The sequence below is a fragment of the Mercenaria mercenaria genome, chromosome 17 (assembly GCF_021730395.1).
Source record: "Mercenaria mercenaria strain notata chromosome 17, MADL_Memer_1, whole genome shotgun sequence".
In the NCBI taxonomy this organism is placed as follows: domain Eukaryota; kingdom Metazoa; phylum Mollusca; class Bivalvia; order Venerida; family Veneridae; genus Mercenaria; species Mercenaria mercenaria.
The window spans coordinates 58479067-58500693 of record NC_069377.1 but is presented as its reverse complement, the minus strand read 5'-3'; the positions used below and the strand labels follow the sequence as shown (position 1 = coordinate 58500693).

At 33.6% G+C, this 21627-nt stretch overlaps 1 protein-coding gene across 3 annotated transcripts; it reads left to right on the top strand.

Annotated features, from left to right (window-relative positions):
• Nucleotides 1-2331: 2331 nt before the first annotated feature.
• Nucleotides 2332-20257, top strand: LOC123536863 (ras-related and estrogen-regulated growth inhibitor-like). Of its 3 annotated transcripts, none has more exons than XM_045320348.2 (5): nucleotides 2332-2487; nucleotides 16570-16700; nucleotides 17150-17343; nucleotides 18713-18836; nucleotides 19904-20257. In XM_045320348.2, exons 1-5 carry the CDS (start codon nucleotides 2433-2435, stop codon nucleotides 20039-20041), a joined length of 642 nt encoding a protein of 213 aa, XP_045176283.1. In that variant the 5' UTR covers nucleotides 2332-2432; the 3' UTR covers nucleotides 20042-20257. The 3 variants fall into 3 exon arrangements, with proteins under 3 accessions (XP_045176283.1, XP_045176284.1, XP_045176282.1); XM_045320349.2 differs by lacking the exon at nucleotides 2332-2487 and adding an exon at nucleotides 5778-5912; XM_045320347.2 differs by lacking the exon at nucleotides 2332-2487 and adding an exon at nucleotides 12959-13618.
• Nucleotides 20258-21627: the final 1370 nt, after the last annotated feature.

Sequence of the window (21627 nt, the reverse complement as noted above, 5' to 3'; positions counted from 1 at the left end):
ATAAAGTATCGCTTGTTCAATATACTAGGTACCCATTCACCGAACTGCGCGTTTAAACTGAGAAATGTACGATTGAAACGGGTTAGTATATTTACCCGTTCATGACCATGGCTCTTATAGAATACCTAGGGGTAAGGTTGACCATGGTTCTTATAGAATACCTAAGGGTAAGGTATAACATGTACAGAGGCATTTTCTTTCTGGTCTGGCGCAAGTGGTTTAGGGAGCTCCTGCAATTCAACATACACCATAGGCTTTTGCGGCTGCATATAGATAGAAACTTTGGACTGCATTTCTCAAGAGTTCATAGTTTTGGGTTTTAAGATTGTCCAATGTCCATTTAAATCTATGGCTACATACCGTTGTCACAGTGCAACACGATAGCGCAGTCTTCTGGAAACAAACTCCAGGTACATTTTTGTCCACATTTTTTTTTCAAACAAATGTTTAAAAGTCCTTTTTTATGTACTAGTATAATGTAAAGCTTGTTTTGTTACTTTGTTGTCAAATCGAAACTTAGTATTACCACAAAAGAGACTCCAGCTAGCAGTTCTAGATCTTGCAGCAACGGAATCCTAGGTTATTGTGTTTACTCTCCCCTTTTGTTCGTAGCACAATTGCCTGTGCATGTAGGTTTCAACTAATTAGAACATAGAATTGCCAGAAACAACAGTTTTACTAACTTCTATTGCACACTTTTTACTTAGCCTTCATCATTTTATTATTCGATTATCGATATGTACATTGTTGAGCTGAATAATTATGTATTTTTCCATCTCAATTTCTAGCAAGGAGAACAGTTCCGAAAGAAACTCTTAACGTGTTTGAAATCTTTTTTTTTTGTCGGTAGATTGACTTTGGAGGTCTATGGGCGGCGGTTACCGTCAAAATTAGTAAATATACAATCCATTCATAAACAAGTCAGTCAGTGCAGGGCATTTCAACATCGTCAAGTCTAAAACTCCATCCCGTCCAATATATTTGCATTCAACGCATTGTATTTAGAAACCATTTAATACAAAACTTCATTCCATCCATTTAAACATGGAACGATGCATTGAAAACTTGTTGCGATGCACCGTAATATGAAATCATCCAACAAAACGTGATACCATGCAGCACAATGTGAAGCCGTTTAACACAACATGAGTACGTGCAGTGTAAAATGAAATGATTTTTTACAACTTGACGCCGTCTAATGCGTATTTAAACCGCTTTATGTAATTAAGAGCGGTGTATAAAAACTTGATGCCATGCAGTCCAATGTGAAGACGTTTAAAGCAACATGAGTTCGTGCAGTGTAAAATGAACCGATTCATTAAAACTTGGCATACTGAAACCGTGTTGTGTGATTTGGAGCGGCGCATCAAAATTTGATGCCATGCAGCCAAATGTGAAGCCGTTTAACGAAACACGAGTACGTGCATTGTAAAAGGACGGGGTGGAGTTTTAGACTAAACGACGTTGAAATGCACTGCACTGCCTGACTTGTTTATAAATGGATTGTATATTTACTAATTTTGGCGGTAACCGCCGCCCATAGAGGTCCTAAGAAAGATACTTATTACAAAGTAGGTTTTGGAAAATTTTCTGTATGCCATCAACACACATTTTTGTGGCGTGTAAATCAATTCGATTACAAAAGGTAGGTTGGGAATTAACTCAAAGAAATGTTATATCCGACCTTTGTTACCATTTCTTTTCATCATAGTCCTATATGAATAGTTACTCTTCAAAAGCCTACACACTACTGTTTTCGAATCAGAATACATATGTCTATGAAATGTTGTAACGAAGAAAACAATGCAATGCACAAATTTCGTAATTCTCGTGCACGCCTTCCGAGATATTTAAATTTCATAGAGTTCCATTTTGAGTTGAATACCTCTTAGCCGTAGGTTATGAAATACCGAACGTTTACCCGCCAGATAATAGCGTTGTGACAGTGGCATTTTTATCTTTTGTTTCTTACCCATTTTCATTACCGTGTTATCAGTTGGGTTTAAAATGCTGTTTACATTTGGCTTAATGGAATGCATTGACGAACAGGATGTGAATGGTGTATCTTCTTAACAAGACCAGTTTTGATATTTTCACTGCGACTGAAGATATATAGTGTAATTTGCATTCACAGTTTTAACTTTGGCCTTCCTTGAAATGTACATTGACCTATGAAATTCATTTGCAATATATTAGCGAAATAAACACTTCAGTGGCCTACTAAATTGACTGAAGTATTTAATATGAAGAGAACGTGGAGCACTGCAATAATTCATTAAATAACTTTGAAACAAACTACTGTTTGAAGTGCGGTTTACTGATAACGTGCAATTGATAACATGTAATGCTTATTTGATAAATATTACCCAAAGCTTTAATAAGAAGACCCAAAGGAATGCACCAAAATTGCTAGTTTGTGCAGTTATACCAGAATGAAAGGAACTGTTCATATTGTTGTTTTGGGAAAGGAAAATGTAGGAAAAACAGGTTAGGTTTCTTGCATTTATGTTAGATTGTATAATTTATTTATATCCAATGAGCAATAATAGAGCAACTTGTTGATATTTCAACTGAAGCCCACTATTGTAAGAGAAAAAAAGATATTCAGTATTTGCTCAGTAACTATAAGGTCAGTTCGGCATTCGTTCATTTATACAAGAAACATACAATAATGTATTTCGTTTGAATAAAAATTTGTATTATTCAGTGCTATTTTGTTTGAAACAACTAGTTTTTGTAAAAGTTGAATGATTCGATATATGAAATAATGTAATTACGTATAAACTTATAACGTTAAGCCAGAATGAAAATGACACTTCTATTACATACTTCCATCGTTGAAACGAATTAATTCTTTTTTCATATATGTTTTGAAATCATTATTTCTGTCCGATATTTTAGGGTTATTTTTCTTAAACTCGCCGTGAAAACGCCATTCAACAAAGCAAACTTCGTGAAAATCAAAAGTGAAGAAGAAAGCGGCAAACATTTGCGCATTATGCATGTCTAGTCAAATGGTACCTTTATAATCAAAGTTTCTATCACTCCACTTTGTTTTGTAGTAAATCATTGCGACAATTTAGTACCTTCTACGTCTAAAAATATACCTTGTGTTCCCATATTACTTTTCGCGGTGTGAATTTTGCTCGAATTCAATGTTTCTACAAGAATAATCTAAAAATAAGACCTAAATAGTAATGTCCATTTTTACACAATTTGGATGCGTAAGTGAATTTTAATTTCAAATGACAACGGAATCTTCATTGTTAGAAAATTGACAATCTCTATCGTAAACAGCTAAATGGAACTACTATATACTTCTCCGATAAATGTATGATACATCAAAGACCCAGTCAGATAATTAAATAAGAATGCACCGGGTAGTTCATTTGTGCAGATTAATATTTAAAATTCTGCCAGACAATCATTGTAAATGACAAATAATGTTAGGAAAATGATGTTTGAAGTTGAATTAATTTGCATTTAATTCATAATAAATTAACATCGGTTTGACTGTGATAATCCGAACAAAATCTATGAGATATATGAGGTAAACATGAAGATAAATGAGAACAAACTCAATTTATATTTCCACTCGTGAACCGATAAACAAAAATATAACTTCGATTCAACAAATAGTCTATACATGTATGAGGGACATTTGTTTTGTTTTAGTGTAAAATTGAAGTATGTTTTATATGTTTTAATAAAATATAAGTCATTCCGTGTAAAATATATTTGATATTTTTCGCTAAATACTAGATGTATTTCACTCTTATATTCCAATTATTCAACTCGCTGAAAAAAGAAAACCTGTGATAACAAAACTATAGAATAATACTTGCTAATGTCTTCCAAACTGAATAAAATTTGTAAATATCATATGTTACAAACCATTTGAAATGAAAGTGCCAGAATAAAATACCTGACAGCATATAGAATTACTAAATTTAGTCAAATATTAATATTATTTTATTGAAATTGCGACAACCATTCATATAGTTCACTTTGTCTATACATACTTTGAAGAAGGAATGAATGATGTAAGTGGTTTATCGGTTACGACCCAACTGTTTTGAGACATACTTCATGTTTAGTGTTCAACCTTTTTACAGTTGGACACTACCGTTTCCTCTTTGATTGTGTCTGACGGAAGAGGGGGAGGACTCTATCATAAGCAATTTTTAAATCCTACCAGGACTGAACTGTTTTGATCTCTGTCTTCTGGCCTGTTTCGTCGGGCCCTTAAGGGTGTTTCTCTTGTTGCTCTGTCTTCTGAAAAGGCACTGAGTACATACGTTTTTGGTTCTAAAGGTTTGCTTTTTATATATTTATATACGAGCATTTTTGTGTTTTACATGCCATGCCTTTTTGTTTCCATTACGTGTGTTAGAGATTCACCTGGAGGGGATTACTTTTATTTACACTGTCCCGTGTCTTTAGAACATGGTGGGGAGTAAGAGTGAGAATGAGTGCGCACCATAAACCGGTTTAAGCTCCCCATTTGTGATTTTGCCACTGACCGTTCCAAGGCGGTGTCCCACTGTGTTCCTTTGTTTGTTCGTTTTGTCCTAATGTGTTGGCTTTGTGTGTGCGCGTGTATGTGTGTGTGTGTTTGTGGTGTATTGGCCTTGTGTGTGTGCGCGTGTATGTGTGTGTGTGCGTCTGCGTGCTGTAGGTTTCGTTTTGGGGAGGCTGCGTGTTTGGTGCGTGGCATTCCCTGTTTGATATTTGTCTTTGTTTTTTATAAATGGGTTTGCATTATATGTTACTTTTAATCGGTATAAACTTATAGACATCTTTATCAAAGGAATTGATAAAAAGACAATTAGCAATAATATCTGTTTACCCGAAAGATAACGTTGCTCTGCATATAATTATGTGTGTTGACACTTTCACTTAACTAACCTCAGTTGACATAAAACACTGTCATCAGTCATAAAGTGCCACTATATAAGATACATTTTTGGCACAATATTTTTTCACCTGTATGAAATCTTTGAAAATTGTATTGACTAACTGTTAAGTCAAAGTAAATAACATTGTATTTTAAAGTATCATATAACTTAAAGGATGAATTAAATAATTAAAAATTAGGACTAAAATCACTTTCTCCAAAACGAAATCCTATAGCCATGAATGCATAAATGTTTAAAGAATTGACTTTTACAAAAAGGTTGTGTTTGTTTTGTTTCTGTTTGGTCATATCGCGACTTTCCAGCTTTGATGGTGGAGGAAGACCACAGGTGCCCCTCCGTGCATTATTTCATCACGAGCGGCCACCTGGATAAAACCGCCGACCTTCCGTAAGCCAGCTAAAAAGCTTCAGTACCAGCCAGATAATAGTCTGGTTTAGTGACATTTTCATGTTTTGTTTCTCAGTACACACTTTCACTAGCGTGCTATCAGTTTGGTTTGAAATGCTATTTGCATTAGCTTAACTGATAGCATGGATTACGTACTGATGAACAGGATCAGAATGGTATATCTTTTTAACATCTTTTAAGAACATTTTTGATATTTTTAGATATTATTCATGGTCATTGCGAGTTAACATATATACTGTAATTTGTTTTACAGTTTTAACACTGTCCTTCCTTGCAATGTACATTTACCTCTAAATGAAATTCAAGCGCAATTTATTAGCGGAATAAACACTTCAGTCTACTAAATTTATTGAAGTATTTAATATGTAGTGAACTTGGAGCACAGCAATAATTCATTAAATTTTTTTGACACAGTTTGAAGTGCTGTATATTGATCACGTGCACATGATAACATGTAACTATTTTGATGAATATTACCCAAGTAGTAAAGGAGCACACCAAAAGTTGCTAGTGTGTGCAATGATAACAGAATGAAAGGAACTGTTCACATTGTTGTTTTAGGAAAGGAAAATGTAGGAAAAACAGGTTAGTTTTCTCTATTGTTTACTAGTATATAAATTTAAATACAGTGATCAATAGAAGAGCAATTTGTTTGAAATTTCAGCTAGAGCCCAATATTGTAAGAGAAAAGATTTTTCTCAGTCAAAAGAATTCATTCGGCATTCATTCAGGAGTTTATTATTTATGCAAGAATCATTCAACAATATTTTCGGTATAAGTAAATTTGTTTTATTCAGTCCTGTTTTGTTTGAAACCACTAGTTTTTGAAAATTTTCTATGATTCGATATATGAAATAATGCAATTACGTATAGACTTGAAAAGATAAGCCTTTGACATTTTAATAAAATGAAAATTACACTTATTTTAAACATCACATCTATAACTTGCTTAACATCTTGGAAACGATGTTTTTCCATATATGTTTTGAACTCGTGAGTTCTGTCTGATATTTTAATTGTTACTTTTCTTAATCCTCTCCTAAAACTCACCGTAGGACAACGTTTTTCAGCGAAGCAAATCTCTTGACAGTCCAAAGTAAAGAAGAAAGTGGTAAACATTTTAACATTAAGTAAGTCTGATAAAATGGTCATGCATTCTATGTTACTTTTATAATCAAAGTTTCTATCTGTAGCGCATTATTACGACAGTTCATAACCTTCAGCATCGTGTCCCAATGATATTTTTCGCGCTATGAAATGTGCTAGAATTCAATGTTTGCTACAACAATAATTAAAAAAAAAACTAAATAGTTATGTCACTTTTGGTCCTCTTTTACACATTTTGATGGCAAAACTTTTCAGCAACTGACAAAGGAATAATCAGGGTATTGTTTAATCACCCCATTGGATATGGTGCCTGCTTTTTAATCTTGTCGTTTGGAAGTTTCTGTGAAATGCAGGCTCCATAACCACAGATCCTCTCTCTAAATTCCAGTTAGTTTAGTTCTGCCCATTGTTTTCTCGTTTAAGGAAAAGCCACTATTTTATCTGGGACCATACGCCGCTTTTTCATGTGATTGCACTCTGTGCATCACTGAATGTTCCATGTGCGCCGCAGTATGAATACGTCTGCGGATGTCTCTAACTTATATTCTGGTATTTATAACATGTGTAAATGTTGAGTTCTGCTAGAGGGAGTGGACGGTAGCTTGCATTTCCACTACCGTTCATAAGGGCTCAGTCAAACCGAGCTTGCAACATTTTCATTTATGTCTGTGGTTTTCCACTTTTTTATTTTATCTTCATTGTTAGTAAATTGACAATCTCTATAAACAGCTACATGTAACTACCATATACTTCTCCAATGAATGTATTATATATGTTTATACATCAAAGATCCAGTATGCCCCGGGTAGTATATCGGATTAATTCCAGTGTACAGATTTATATTTAAAAAAGCCGTGCCACTTAATCATTGTAAATGACAATTAATGTTAGGAAAAATGATGTTCTGAGTTTGATTAATTTGCATTTAATTCATAAATAAATTGACCTCAGTTTGACTTTGTGATAATCTGAAGAAAATCTTTGAGATTATCATACATGAGGTAAGCAATGAAGATAAATGAGAACAAACTCAATTTATATTTCCACCCGTGATTTAATGTACTGGAACTGATAAACAAAACTATGATCTCGATCACAACAAGTAAATCGTCGATACATGTATGGAGGATATTTGTTAGTTTCAATATAAGTTCAAAGTATGTTTTATATGTTTCAAATTATTATAGGATACATATTGTACTTTGTAGAGTCTTATCCTTGGAAAACATACTTGATATTTTTCACTAAGAAAATACTAGACGTATTTCGCTCTTCAACTCTCTGAAAAAACTAAATTATACTCGCTGATGTTTTCTAAACTGAATAAGATATTGTAAATATCAAATGTTACAAATGATTTGAAATGACAGTGTCAAAAATAATACAATAATCTGAAAGCATACATAATTATTACAGCTTGTCAAAAAATAGTATTATTTCATTAAAATTACTGCAACCATTTGTTCACTTTATGTCTATACTTTGAAGAAAAAATGAAGTATGTCAAGTGGTTTATGTATGGGTTTGCTTTAAATGCTACTTTTAATCAATCTAAACTTACAGACATCTTTATCAAAGGTAGTGATTAAAAAGACAATTAGTATCAATATTTGTTTATTTCGAAAGATAAAGTTGCTATGCACACAATTATGTTTGTTGACACTTTCACTTAACTAACCTCAGTTGACATGAAACACTTTTAGCTCGGCATAAAGTGCCACTCTATGCGATAACCATTCTGGCACAATATTTTTTCGCCTGTAGGCAGTGCTGGTATAACTTTAAAAGTTTATTGACTAATTGTTAAGTCAAAGTAAATCTATCTATCTAAAATTATCATAGAAGGATAATTTAATTGATTAAAAATTGGGACAAAAGCACACTCTCCTAAATGAAATCCTGCAGCAGTACAGACAAAGTAAAAAAAACTTTATAACAAAGACAAAGTAAAAGAACTTTATAACAAAGACGAAATAACAAATAAAGGAATACAGCGGGCATGGTGTGGAAAAAACACCACTGGTGAATCTAATCCTGGTAAAGGTGCAAAATAAAGCTCACTGAAAAGAGATATCAAACGTGATCAAAATAACAGCAGGGAACCACAAGGGTTACCATTGAAAAATGTACCATAAATATAAATGTTTGGATCTTCCAATTCTTTCTTCAAAAGTTCCTACATGATAAAATTATTATTGCCTTTTAGGTTCAGTTGATGATAATTATCACTTATTGCATTTTTAATTGTCATGATGTTTTGGTTGGTTAACATGATTACTGAAGAGTGATAGATAATATACTTAAATATGAATAGACTGAAAAGATTTATTATTGACAAATATTTATATTTGTTCATTTTTACTAACTTTGTTAAAGGACAACAGCATAGTGCATAACAAAATGATAACAGACATGATTATAATTAGTAATGATAGAAAAACTATACCCAGGAATGACATTGTCTTAAAAAAGCTGAAGTGACCGTTTAAATTGATCCAGTATATGGCTTTAGGATGTACGAATGTATTAAGAGGATATTCGCCATTTTGAAAACTGTTTCTTTGAATATTTCTTTCTACCAAAATCTATGCTGAAAATAAATGCTAAATCATCAAAATGTGGCTAATAATGTACTATTTGACCAAAAAGATTCTACTTGTTGCGAAAAAACAATTTCCCCTTGTTGATCGGCATTTGCCTTAATCGTCGTTAATTTCAAATATCTATTTAAGTACTAATTCCTGATTGATACATATAATGATCAGCTACAACTCAAATAAAAGTTTTTAACATACAACTTTATTTACATTGTGTTGTCTAACTTGTTGAAAATAGGGTAAGTGCGAGGTTGGCATGCCCTAAACGCGTTTAAACCCCCCATATTCCTTTATATAGATTACTGCCGTTCCAAGGCGGTGCCCCTATTTTCAACTTGTTTTCTGTCCGTCTTGTATTTCGTGTTGCCTTTATTGTCTTGTTTGTTATTAGTGGTTCTTTCCTCTTTCTCCTCACTCCCCCTATCGCCCCCTCCCATCCTTTCCCCTTGAATTTGCGCTCCCTTGCTTTGGAATCCCCTCTCCTTTCACTATGAGTAATTTTGACTGCCGGAATCCTTAGGCGGTACCCGATTGTTGTTTCTGCCTGCTTATGTGTGTGCGTGTGTGTGCTTGTGCGTCTGTATGCCTTGCGCGGTGCACTACAGTCTTGTGATATCTTACTTGTCTGTTTGTTTATCTATTTGAGTTTTGTGTGTGCGTGTGCGTGTGCGTGTGTGTGTGTGTGTGTGTGTGCGTGTGTTTATATGTGTGTGGTTGTGTTTGTTTGTTTGTCTTTTGTACATGAGTGTCTGCGCTGCTGTAGTTTACGTTGTAGGGTAACTGTGATTAAAGAACGTAGCATTCCCTTTGTACGTATATTCACCCTTGTTCTACTTTCCCCTTCAACCACCCCCACCCTTCTACCCCCTACTCCTTCCTCCCCATTTTTCTATATTTTGCATCGATGCACTTGTTGAATTTTTGAAGCAACCCATCTATAATATTTTTTCCGTTACGCTTGTTTTGTTGTGGGCCTACTTTGCAAACGCGTGGCTCTGTGGTGGCTATGTTTGTGGTGCTCTGTGCTTCCGAGAAATCTACCCTTACCTATCTTTTATATTATCTAGGAAGTTTAAATCAAAACTAAAAGAACTAAAAGTATCAAAATTCACCAGTTTTTAAGGGATTATTCTAAATATATCTCTTAGATGCACGGTAACTCTAACATTTTTCTTTTCATTTTGAATCATTCTGATTTGTCAAAAAATAAAACAACAGCAAATTATTTTAAAATCTTAACAACATATTTTTTGTTGATACAAATAGATGTTCTCCATTGAAAAAAGTGGGCGTAGAAATATGTAAACGATTTGTTACTGACATTTATGCTTATATAATACTGATACATAATGTATTCACAGTGACCTGTAAGACCTGAAATCTCTATAAGATTAAGTTGGATAGTAGGATATTATAAGTTTTAAAAAGTATCCTCCCTCTCTGTTTTTCAGTTTTAGGCCTACTTAATTTCAGACGTGCTTAAACATTGGGTGAAAAAAGCTTTGTAAAATAAAAACGAGTGCGCTGACCTGTATTTTTTCTGCTCTTATTTGTCTTAGAAACTAACGTGCTTCAAGCTCACAGAGTATGAAAAAAATTCTAAACAGTAGAAAAGTTTAATCTTACATCATTAACTACTTAACGAACATAGTTGCTTTTCAATATTTTGGGTTCTATCTAATCATAAACAAAGTTACCTGGGAGTATCATCAAAAGCTTCAGTTTTGCAAAAATGCGTCTCAAAGGACAAAGTAAGAATGAAACGGCGTTCATAAAAGTTTGAAATAAATCAGCAATGGGTGGAGCGTAGTCTGGAACCTTTGGGATATTAATCATTATTATTATTACTTGTGAATATGAGTTTGTGCCCCACTGTGTTCCTATGTTTGTTTGTTTGTTTTGTCTTAATTGTTTTAATAAATCAAACAGTTATTTAACAGAATCTGCAACGCTTCACATACCTTATCATGGGTCCACATGGTGCATTTGTTAAATTTACTGTTAGGAAACGTGCCTTTGTTTCATTATATGCAAAATAATAAAAAGATATTTTTTTCTCCTACAAATGTTTTCTCAGTTAATGCAACCAGATTTTCTTAAGGTTTAAGAGTATATTTTCAAACACGGATATATTTGATAAACGAACCACATCTTTACCAACAATCTACCTGACCAGTATTCTCCCGTACGACGGATACTTAAAATATAGTAAGTCCCCCTCTTTAAAAATGAATACCATTTGTAAATAAATAAAAATACACAATTGCTGAAAACTACGTTCAACATAGTTGTGTGAAATTTCAACATTGGGACATTATTGCAAATGCATCGAAACGAAGATATGTAACAGTTCTTTGAAAATGGTGAGTTTTTAAAGGCGTTGAACTGTCCGAACGTGTGGCCCCTTATGGAGCCCTTTTCCAGAATTCAATGTATGTATCAGTAAACTAACAGTTGTTGTGTAGAGTATTATTACATGTTTTATATGCTGTTCCATTTTCATGTGAAACAACCTTTTCATTCTATGAGTTGGTGTTGTTTGATTTTTTTTTCTAAATGTAAGGCTAAATCTTAATGCGTTTAATTGGTTGATTATGATAAAGGGTGAAAAAATGTGAATAATCTTTGGATCATGGATGTTTTACTTTTTTGTAATATTCACTTTCAAAGATGGACTGTTGGAACAAATGACTCTTCCTAGTGTTACAAAAAGTAATTACCATCATATATCATTTATCATTGCACATGCCAGTCGAATTTTTTTAACCTGTTTTATGCCTATGACCAGTGTTTGCTCTTTCAAAGAAATGTGTACGTCTTTTTCCTAACCAAAGTCTTAAGAGCTCTTTACAAGAACTACAAAAGTAGATGTTTCTCTTTATCTTCATGTAAGAAATTAAATTTTAACGGCAGATTGAAATGTTTGGCCTACAGTTGTAATTAATATATCAATTAAATATATTTCATTGTTTTCAAGTGACTCTCAACGCAATACACATTTATTTTCAAGCTAGTCAAAAATGCAAATGACTTTTTAATGATTTTTGAATATGTCTGCGACATCGTGCTGCTCAATATATCTATTTTGTATGTTTATGGTGCCTGTCTGAAAACTCCAAACGAGCCTTTCATTGATCATTATTTGAGCCGTGCCATGAGAAAATCAACATAGTGGGTGTGCGGCCAGCATGGATCCAGACCAGCCTGCGCATCCGCGCAGTCTGGTCAGGCTCCATGCTGTTCGCTTTTAAAGCCTACTGGAATTGGAGAAACTGTTAGCGAACAGCATGGATCCTGACCAGACTGCGCGGATGCGCAGGCTGGTCTGGATCCTTGCTGGTCGCAAACACACTATGTTGGTTTTCTCATGGCACGGCTCAAAATTTTAACAGTGAGAGAATATGTCATAGTTTATTTGACTTTTCTCTTGAGGTGTTGAAGTGTTCTCTCAAATAACCCCGGACTCTTACTGATAATTGAGAAAAGTAGAAAATATTTGATACAGAATGTTGAATAAATATAAAAGCAATATACACATAGTCTTCGTTTTCGGTAGAAAACATTTTTTTTTTAAATTTCAAATCAATAAAATGACAAACACCATTGTGACCTGTTGCCTTGCTTAGAATGCGTTTCCTTTTTTTTTTATCTTAAATTGTAGATGTTCCGAACACGCTTATGCCTGTTTTACATATAATTTGTGTGATCACATTTCTCGTGTTAATGTTTGGCTTAAAATGATGGTTGCTGTAATGTATAACTCTTTTAACAAGTTTTTATTAACAGTTTATGTAATAACGTTACTTATTCAGGAGAGAAGGCATTATTATAATTGTCCGTTTACAATCCAAGGTTAAACTGCTTTCGTCATACACTTAACTTCCAATAATAAGCCGTCTTCTTTCGTTCCTTTACCTGTATGGATATCAGTTAAACTATATTGGAACATCTAAAGTACCCCGCCATGCGGCAACTTGGTTTCACCGGAATGTTTGATATTTTTGTCTTACTTTCATTAACGCATTATCAGTGGGGTTTCAAAGGTTTAAGACCGACCGTGATTATATTCGATAAATGAAGTGCTTGGATTATGTATTAGTTAACAGAATGTCATTCACATATGTGTTTTTTGTAATAGTTTCGATATTTTAAATAACACTATTATTCCACATAAAGTGGAAATACTGTGATCATTTATGAGTATTTATACTTAACAATTGAATACAAGGAACAACGTTGAGTACAATATAAATTAGCGGAAAAAAACCCCATTTAAATTACGTTCTAAACTTATTCAAATCAAATCGTGTCGGTAGAAACTTAAGTGGAGTAATAATTCAATAAATTTAAATATACAAATGAAGCAAAATGTTTCAACTGGGCTATCTTAATGGTGTGATCAAAATAACGTGCGACAGTTAAAATTTAAATTTACAAAGGATTTAAATATCAAAACATCCACATTCAACACATTGTCGTGAAAGGAATACAATTTACATAAATGTAATAAGTAAAAAAACGTATAATAAAACATGAAAGGGACAGTTCATATTGTAGTTTTAGGAAAGGAAAATGTTGGAAAAACAGGTTAGTTGTTTTACACATATGCAAGATGTAAAATCTTATTTAAATTTATGAAAATAAATAAATTTTTTGCTATAAACCTGTCCGTTTAAGATGCAATATGAAGCATCGTTTGAAATTATTTGTTTTGTTGGTTCGACAAACTACACAGTTATAGGACATAATGCGACCCCTAAAGGTAGACCCTAGGTGCCCCTCTAAACATTATTTCAGGAACTGGCTGGCACCTTGGTAGAATCACCGACCATCGGTACACAGACTGGATAGCTTATACATATGAAAGAATTTCGCGACAAAAGCGAAGTTGTGAAGCCGCAACGGTCAGCCACAGGTGATCCCAATTAATCAGAAAAGTATTTGTCCCATTAAACAATTTAGTATTTTATATTTTATGTGCTTTAGTAATAGTACGAATTTGCAATCTTAAGGATGATTACTGTTTTCATCAAGTTTGTGTAGAAGTCTCCATTTGTACGTAGAGCGTTATATGAAAATTGTTGCTTAGCAGAAAAATAAAGGACCGATCATGTAAGAAAAATGGTAAAATGAATATAAATAGGTCATGTACAATACAATTTCTTTCTTGACTTGCGATGTAATGCTTATACTTACCGACTATTTCAGGTATATGGTTTATGACTTCAGTTATTAGGGCGAACATTTTTATTACAAATATTTTGGAAATTTGCTCTTGGCTCCTTTTCTCAGTCTTTAAAACTTTCAATTATGTAAAGCAGTTAAATCATGCTTTCTAAATGCATTACTCATTGCGATCAAACCATGTGTTTCAAGAACATTCATTTGGTGAACTTTAAACATCGTAATTGCTAAGACAGCAGCAGGTGTTTTGTTTAAATATTGTCTGAGGAATGTTTAATAGTTCTTACCCTGCTTATGTTTTATGACGTACTGCCGATACGAAATAATCTGCCAGTAAAACATGAATATATATTGACGAAGCATAAAATCTGTCAGTCAAGTATCAGCATGGAAACGTTCATTTTCATCTTTCAAATAATCAAAATGGATGTTCATCGGAAGCTATTTCCATTTCACTTACAATGCTATTAAAATACCATTTTTTATTGCAATGCTTTTTGAATTATGTAGGATTACAAGTTAAAGTAACAAGTGTTTAAAAAATTATTATAATACCCGCAATTTATTGGTTTTACTTTTGTATTTTTCCTCTAAAAATTCTGCATACAATTAACAAATGTATTTCTTGTTTTCAGTCAGTTATATATATGCGTGTTAAGCCTTCTCGCTTATCGTTCTTCATTTAGCCTCCGGTTAGATCAACATATAAACTATTTGAAATATTCCTATTAGAGTTTAGGTAGTCTATATAATGTGATTTTCAGATAGCAAGGGACGCAGTATTACAAAACTAAATATGTCAGTGTCATTTTTTTTTTAATTCGAAATACGAATGACTGTTTACATTGATCTTAAATGAATTTTAAGATACAATTTCAATTTGCAACACCTTCATTATCCAAGTTTTACAAACTATTTTCAGTCCATGATACACGTCACATAATTTTCTAAGTTTAGTTGTCCATTTGTTATTAAACATATATACTCTCTTAAATGCGTTTTTTCTCTGAAAAGCCATGGCAGTAACAAATAAATTCGCACTTCTATTCTTTGATAAAAGCTTCCTTTTACATGATCAGTCTGATTGCAAAGCACTTTACAGTTCCGTTGCAGTGAAAAATATATTTTATAGTGAAATATCAAAGTGAAATATATCCGACTTCTTACCATAAATATTTTATAAGACCATTATTAAGACATTGATTTATACTTTTCTTCAACCCCTACAGAACAATTATAGTGGACATGATTTGTTTTAAACATATATATAGATACAAAAGATAAAATGTTTATTATTATGGTTTTCTCTAAATGTAAATGCTTTATTTGAAATATCAAAACCAACAGCCCATTATTGCAAGTATACGTCAATATCAATTATTTTCTGTTTCATTGAAAATACTTTCTGTCTTATCGCTTATGCAGATATAAAAACAACCGAATAATCGGTTTAAAGGGTTGACCAAAAGAACGAACGTTATTCTAGTTTTGATTTTGATTTGACTTTTAAGGCGCACCAAGATAACACAGCTAGGCTATATGGCGCTAGACAGGACCAAATATTTTGGTTTCACATCTCATTTACATCGAAATATGAATTTGAGATATGGAATTAAACTTTCATATTGAAGCACAGAAATACATCAAAACTATGTGTTCAACACCATAAGTCGCCTCTAACAAATATACATGGGTAATGGAATGTTCCAAATGTTTTCATGCACAATTGTTCGGCCTAGAACCACATGAGATAGAACTTGCTGCACAGTTATTGCTGTGATAAATATATACTTCTTTCTAAATTGTCCAGGTTTTACTTAGATATGTACATCAACTCTTCAAAGATTTTTTTTGTATCTCACCGTATATATCTTTGTTCTTTTGTTGGAACAGATGGCCTACCATTGTAGCTAATAGCCTCACGAAGTTATTCTAGTTTGTAGAGTTACCTAAATTTAAAACATGACTACTCTTATCTGAATTTTGTTTGATGATCCATGTCAACATAATCTAATGGGACAATTGTAGCAATTCATTGTACTAGTTGTTTTGACATTTACTTATCCAACTATGACATCAATGCTGATTTTCAAAAATAATCTGACAGACATGTTTGGGTTTAAATTTTTACTTTCATGCTTGGTTGACTTAGACTAATTTTAAATATATTAAAACAATTATAAAATACATCATGTGAGTATCAATGTCAGTGTCGCCTTGAATAGCCGTTACCTGAGGTTCAGGTTTAGTATTACATGACTGTATGCAACCTGTATAAGAAAAGAACAGCACTGACTCATATCAATACAATATATATTTCAATTTTTGAATCAGTAGAACTTTTTCTATTTAAGCGGTTGCAGTACGATATTTGACAGGAAGGTATTTGACGGAATATGCGCACGCACCGGAAATGACGTACGAAAGAAATGTTAATGTCGATGGAAAACATGTGCCATTGAAAATTACAGACATTTCTAGAAAGGTTAGATGATCTCTGATATAGTATCCGCAGTGTAACTTACCATTTTGTTTCATTTTATCAGTTATCGAATGATTTTTAAAAATTAAAGACATTTAATACTGTTTTCTAAATGAGTTCCTTACAGGTAGTAATGATATTGGAAAGGCTGCTTTGCGACGTGAATGTCTTCGAAACAGAAGAAACAATAGATGTCAGTACCAGGGAAAGCATAGAACAAGGCAATAGAAGCACACATATTTATCAGTACACAAAGCACTCGAGACAAATTAATCGTACCAAATATTGATGAAGCGAAAATATAAATGCATGACGACCGTAAATCTGCGAGTCTTGATTGAGTACAACTGCCAAATCTTTCTGCCAAAATTGATAACAGTCAGTTCAAACTAAAGATGTGAACGTAAATATTTATATGTACCTTTCAATGTTATATCTTCATCTGTCTTCAGCAAATTGAACAGAGATCAGGAAACAAGGAATTTTTAAACAAAGTAGATGGTATAGTTGTGGTGTATGCAATAAATGACAGACATAGTTTTGAATTTGCTGAGGGCATCTGTGATTGGATAAGACGAGAGAAAAAGCCATCTACGCAAGTGCCTGTTGTTTTGCTTGGAAACAAAGCAGATTTAACTCATGACAGGTGAGTATTACATAAAATAAGTATCCAACATATTTAGAATTTTCGCACTCTGTAAAGCATATGAACGCATTTGATAAACTACTAAAATTTACACATCTCTTATTTATCTGTTAATTCGAAGATGCATAATATTGTTAAACGGCATTATCTACAATCTCATATAAACGCTTCCATTTAGTGAACGTTCATTCTATTTAATGCTTTTTATAATTGAGTACAAATGTTTCGTAAACAAACAATGATTTGTTTCCACATTTATAACTTGCCACTTTTACGACCGTGTATTTCACATTCGTTTTTGTTCTTAATGCAAGGAAACACGTTCAGGAGCTTCGGTTTTTTTTTAATTTTGAATAGAAGAAGAAATAGGAGATCGAGATTTTTCGATGTTAGATCATTGTTTTTAAGCTATATATAGATTTACAAGAATTAGTTCTACAGAATGAGCATTAAAATCTCCCTTATCTTTAAAGTTTTTGAAATAAAAGCTTTCACTGTTTTTGATTGTAAGCTTTACACCAAACCGCAGGGCTTTGAGAATAAGAATTATTCATTTATAAGTTGTTTTTGCATTAGGAAGATAAAACAGCTTTTGGATTATAAAGCTTCTGCTTCTGTTAACCGCCAACTTATTACTGATAACCATGATACCACGCTTTGGTGGTATCTAAATATACACAGTTTGAGGACGTTCAGTTGGTATTTTCATTTTGTAACATTTTTTTGTAAGTTTCATACGAATAGCTTCGTACTTAGTACATCAGCTAAATCATCAGCTAAAACAAACTGAGCCGTGCCATGGGAAAACCAACATAGTGGCTTTGCAACCAGCATGGATCCAGACCAGCCTGCGCATCCGCGCAGTCTGGCCAGGATCCATGCTGGTCGCTAACAGTTTCTCCAATTCCAATAGGCTTTAAAAGCGAACAGCATGGATCCTGACCAGACTGCGCGGATGCGCAGGCTAGTCTGGGTCCATGCTGGTCGCAAACCCACTATGTTGGTTTTCTCATGGCACGGCTCAACTAGCTGAAACACTCCTTTGAATTTGAATAAAAGCTGAAATAGTTACATGTACATGTATATAGAAAATGGATTTAAAAAAAAACACATTGTAAACAAATATGTTCAGGAATAGTTAAACTGACAAAGCCTAAGGAGGTTGTTGACTATACATTATTTCTGTGCTTTCTGGCATTGTCAGAGAGTTGGCCTCATCACCAGCTTTTTATCAGAATATATTTCAAGATTTAATGAGGTTATTTTGCCTCTTAAATTAAAGAGCAGGAACGATATTTTAATTTTGGCATGAATGCTTCATCTGGTTGCAATAAAAGAAAGAAGACTATACTAGCGTTTTTTTTAACAGGTGTGTGAGTTGCCAGAAAACAGAGGAACTGAAATGGAGGCACGACGGTTATCTGGTAACAGAATGTTCAGCATCAACTGAAGTGGTAGAGGTTAACAAGGTTTTCAATACCCTTATCAATAAAGTAAGATTTTATTTTATAAAATTGCCATATTTAGGACACTATTTGTTAGTGCATCACGTATGTAACAAGTCATAGAATTAGGACATGGAGAAATACACTAATAAAATAAAGTTCAGTAATGTTTTGAATTCAGAAAGTAGCAACTTCTAACAAGATTATACTAGTTACAGTAGTGTATTTTCTTGCCCGTAGGTAGATACTGGATTTTCTGGTCTTTTTAGAAGCATATAAAAGTAATATATCCAAACTAAAAGAAAAGCTTTTTAACTGACAGTAAATGGCGAATATTTAATATCTTATTTCGTTTTCATTTAGAATTTGGTGTTCCTTAGTGTGTTATGGTCAGTATGGATCAAACAGTCTTAAGCGCCACAATATGATATTACGTGCGAATGTCCTTGAAACATTTAATTTCACTGTTATAATAAAAATATCATCACGTGATATGACCAAAGTTGTGTTTCGCAAATTTGATAAACCACGTAAAACTTTTGTCACTATCAAACTCCAGAAATGTGTAAGAATGTACCAGAAAGATATTAAGGTTTAAGTTGTCAGCTACCGTATCACCTACAGGTCTATTTCAGAATATCACCACGTGATATGACCAAAGTTGTGTTTCGCAAATTTGATAAACCACGTAAAACTTTTGTCACTATCAAACTCCAGAAATGTGTAAGAATGTACCAGAAAGATATTAAGGTTTAAGTTGTCAGCTACCGTATCACCTACAGGTCTATTTCAGAATATCACCACGTGATATGACCAAAGTTGTGTTTCGCAAATTTGATAAACCACGTAAAACATTTGTCACTATCAAACTCCAGAAATGTGTAAGAATGTACCAGAAAGATATTAAGGTTTAAGTTGTCAGCTACCGTATCACCTACAGGTCTATTTCAGAATATCATTTACTTTTATCAGTTCCTTTTAACATGTTACATCAATAAGCTACGCAGAAATATTTTATGCATTGACACACGATTCATAAGGTTATGAAACGACCTGAAGTCTTATCGTATACTACTGGGCATTTCCTTTAAACAGTTTAAATGTTCTCTCTGCAGATATTAGAAAAAAGAGAATCTTCATCAAAGTCACCTAGAAGACTTTCACAGAATCCTTTGGGATCACCTAAAATTATTCGCGCCTCATTGAAAAGACGTTTTAGTGTGTTTACTAGAGAACGGACATCAACAATGTGATATGCAGCTTTTACCAGCATTTTTTATGGTAAAATACACTGTTTTACACTGAGAGTAGAAATTTATGTATGTGAAGAAAAAGTGATAAAACGATGAAGTGTGTATAAACATCTTTATAGAAGATACTTACCGCTGTACGAAGCTCTATCTTCTAATTATTGGTTCTGCTAATATGTTCATTGTAAATTCCTGGAAATAAATGCTATTTTTATAAAATCTAGTAAATTCAGATTTATTTATACGTATCAAAAAAAAATCATCTATAGCTAACATGTTTACAGGCGTTTAATAACGTGATAAATTTGTGTTTTTGTTAACAAGTTAAGATTATCTGTTTCTAATATAGTAAACAGGTTTTGTCGTAATCAATACAAAACTTCAGCACAATTTTATGTAAATCCGTATTCTCAGTATATTTATTATCATCATTACCTAACCCTAAAGGAGGGGAAAAACGGGGCGGATGTCCCGGCAAGACGGCGCCGAGGCCCAGCGTGCCAGACCGCAGTCGAGTAGACCGCAGTCCCTGCCCATTTAGGCGGCACGAGGGCCCTTCTTCCGTCCCCCCTGGGGACGATCACTTTAAACCGGAATCGCCTATCCCGTCGTCCGTCCCGCAAGGCCGTCGCCTCGGGAACCCCGGTCGGGTGGCTCCTGGAGGGAAACCGGTACCCCACTGCTCGGACTGTCTCGGGCTGGGAAGACCCGCGATCGCGCCGTGCGACCGCCGCCCGTGTGGGTCGTTGATGCCGCGGCCTGGGTCGGCCGGTCCCGTTTTGATCAGTTTTCATTTTTGTTGAAAGGAAATACAGACAAAACTGCCATAGTATTTTGCCCTGCGACTTAATCATCTTTAAACACGGTTTGAGGCAGAATCATACTAATCTAAATACAAACATTATACAATTAAACATTCTAAGTAAACATGCAACTTGCTTGGTACTGATACCAAATGATGCGGTAAAATCAAATTTGGTGTTTTAGGTACTATGATTTGAGCAATTGCATTGATAATGCGTTCATGTACATACGAACGTTTACAATTATTTAATTTCACATAATACGTAAATAACATGAGATATATACAGAAAAGTAATGCCAAAATGATAAGGTTTCACGAAAAAGATAAAACATTTTGCATGTGATTCATCATACCACTTTTTATAATAATTTATTGTTATTATTGTTGTACAGTTGTTGCTATTATTCTCATTATTTTCATTTTCGTATGGTCTGTTCTTATTTCTCGCTCTCAGAATTTGTCAAGTAACACAAATTGCACGGAGAATATATGTGTTTGCATTATTGTGGTTTGGACCAGATAGTTTGCTAGCTATCGTGTGGGCCACCATTGTGGCAATTTTTTTGTCAAATATTGGACATCTTACATATCCAATGGAATTCTTTTCGGAAATTTACCATGCAGTTCGACACTTTCGAATCTTTTTACATTGACACAATCATCAATGACATTTATTGGTCATTGCCATTCAAATCTAAAAATTGTGTATGTCTCATCCTTGTTTTTTTGGCAATAACATCACTAGACGAATAGTGTTGACTTAACTTGGTATGTTTGGATTGTT

Bases quoted from the DNA above. Each gene is read 5' to 3' on its own strand.
- LOC123536863 (XM_045320348.2), top strand. From the start codon at position 2,433: ATGAAAGGAACTGTTCATATTGTTGTTTTGGGAAAGGAAAATGTAGGA. The intron at 2,488-16,569 runs GTTAGGTTTCTT...TTTCTATTTAAG, and splicing joins GGAAAATGTAGGAAAAACAG to CGGTTGCAGTACGATATTTG. The intron at 17,344-18,712 runs GTGAGTATTACA...TTTTTTTAACAG, and splicing joins GCAGATTTAACTCATGACAG to GTGTGTGAGTTGCCAGAAAA.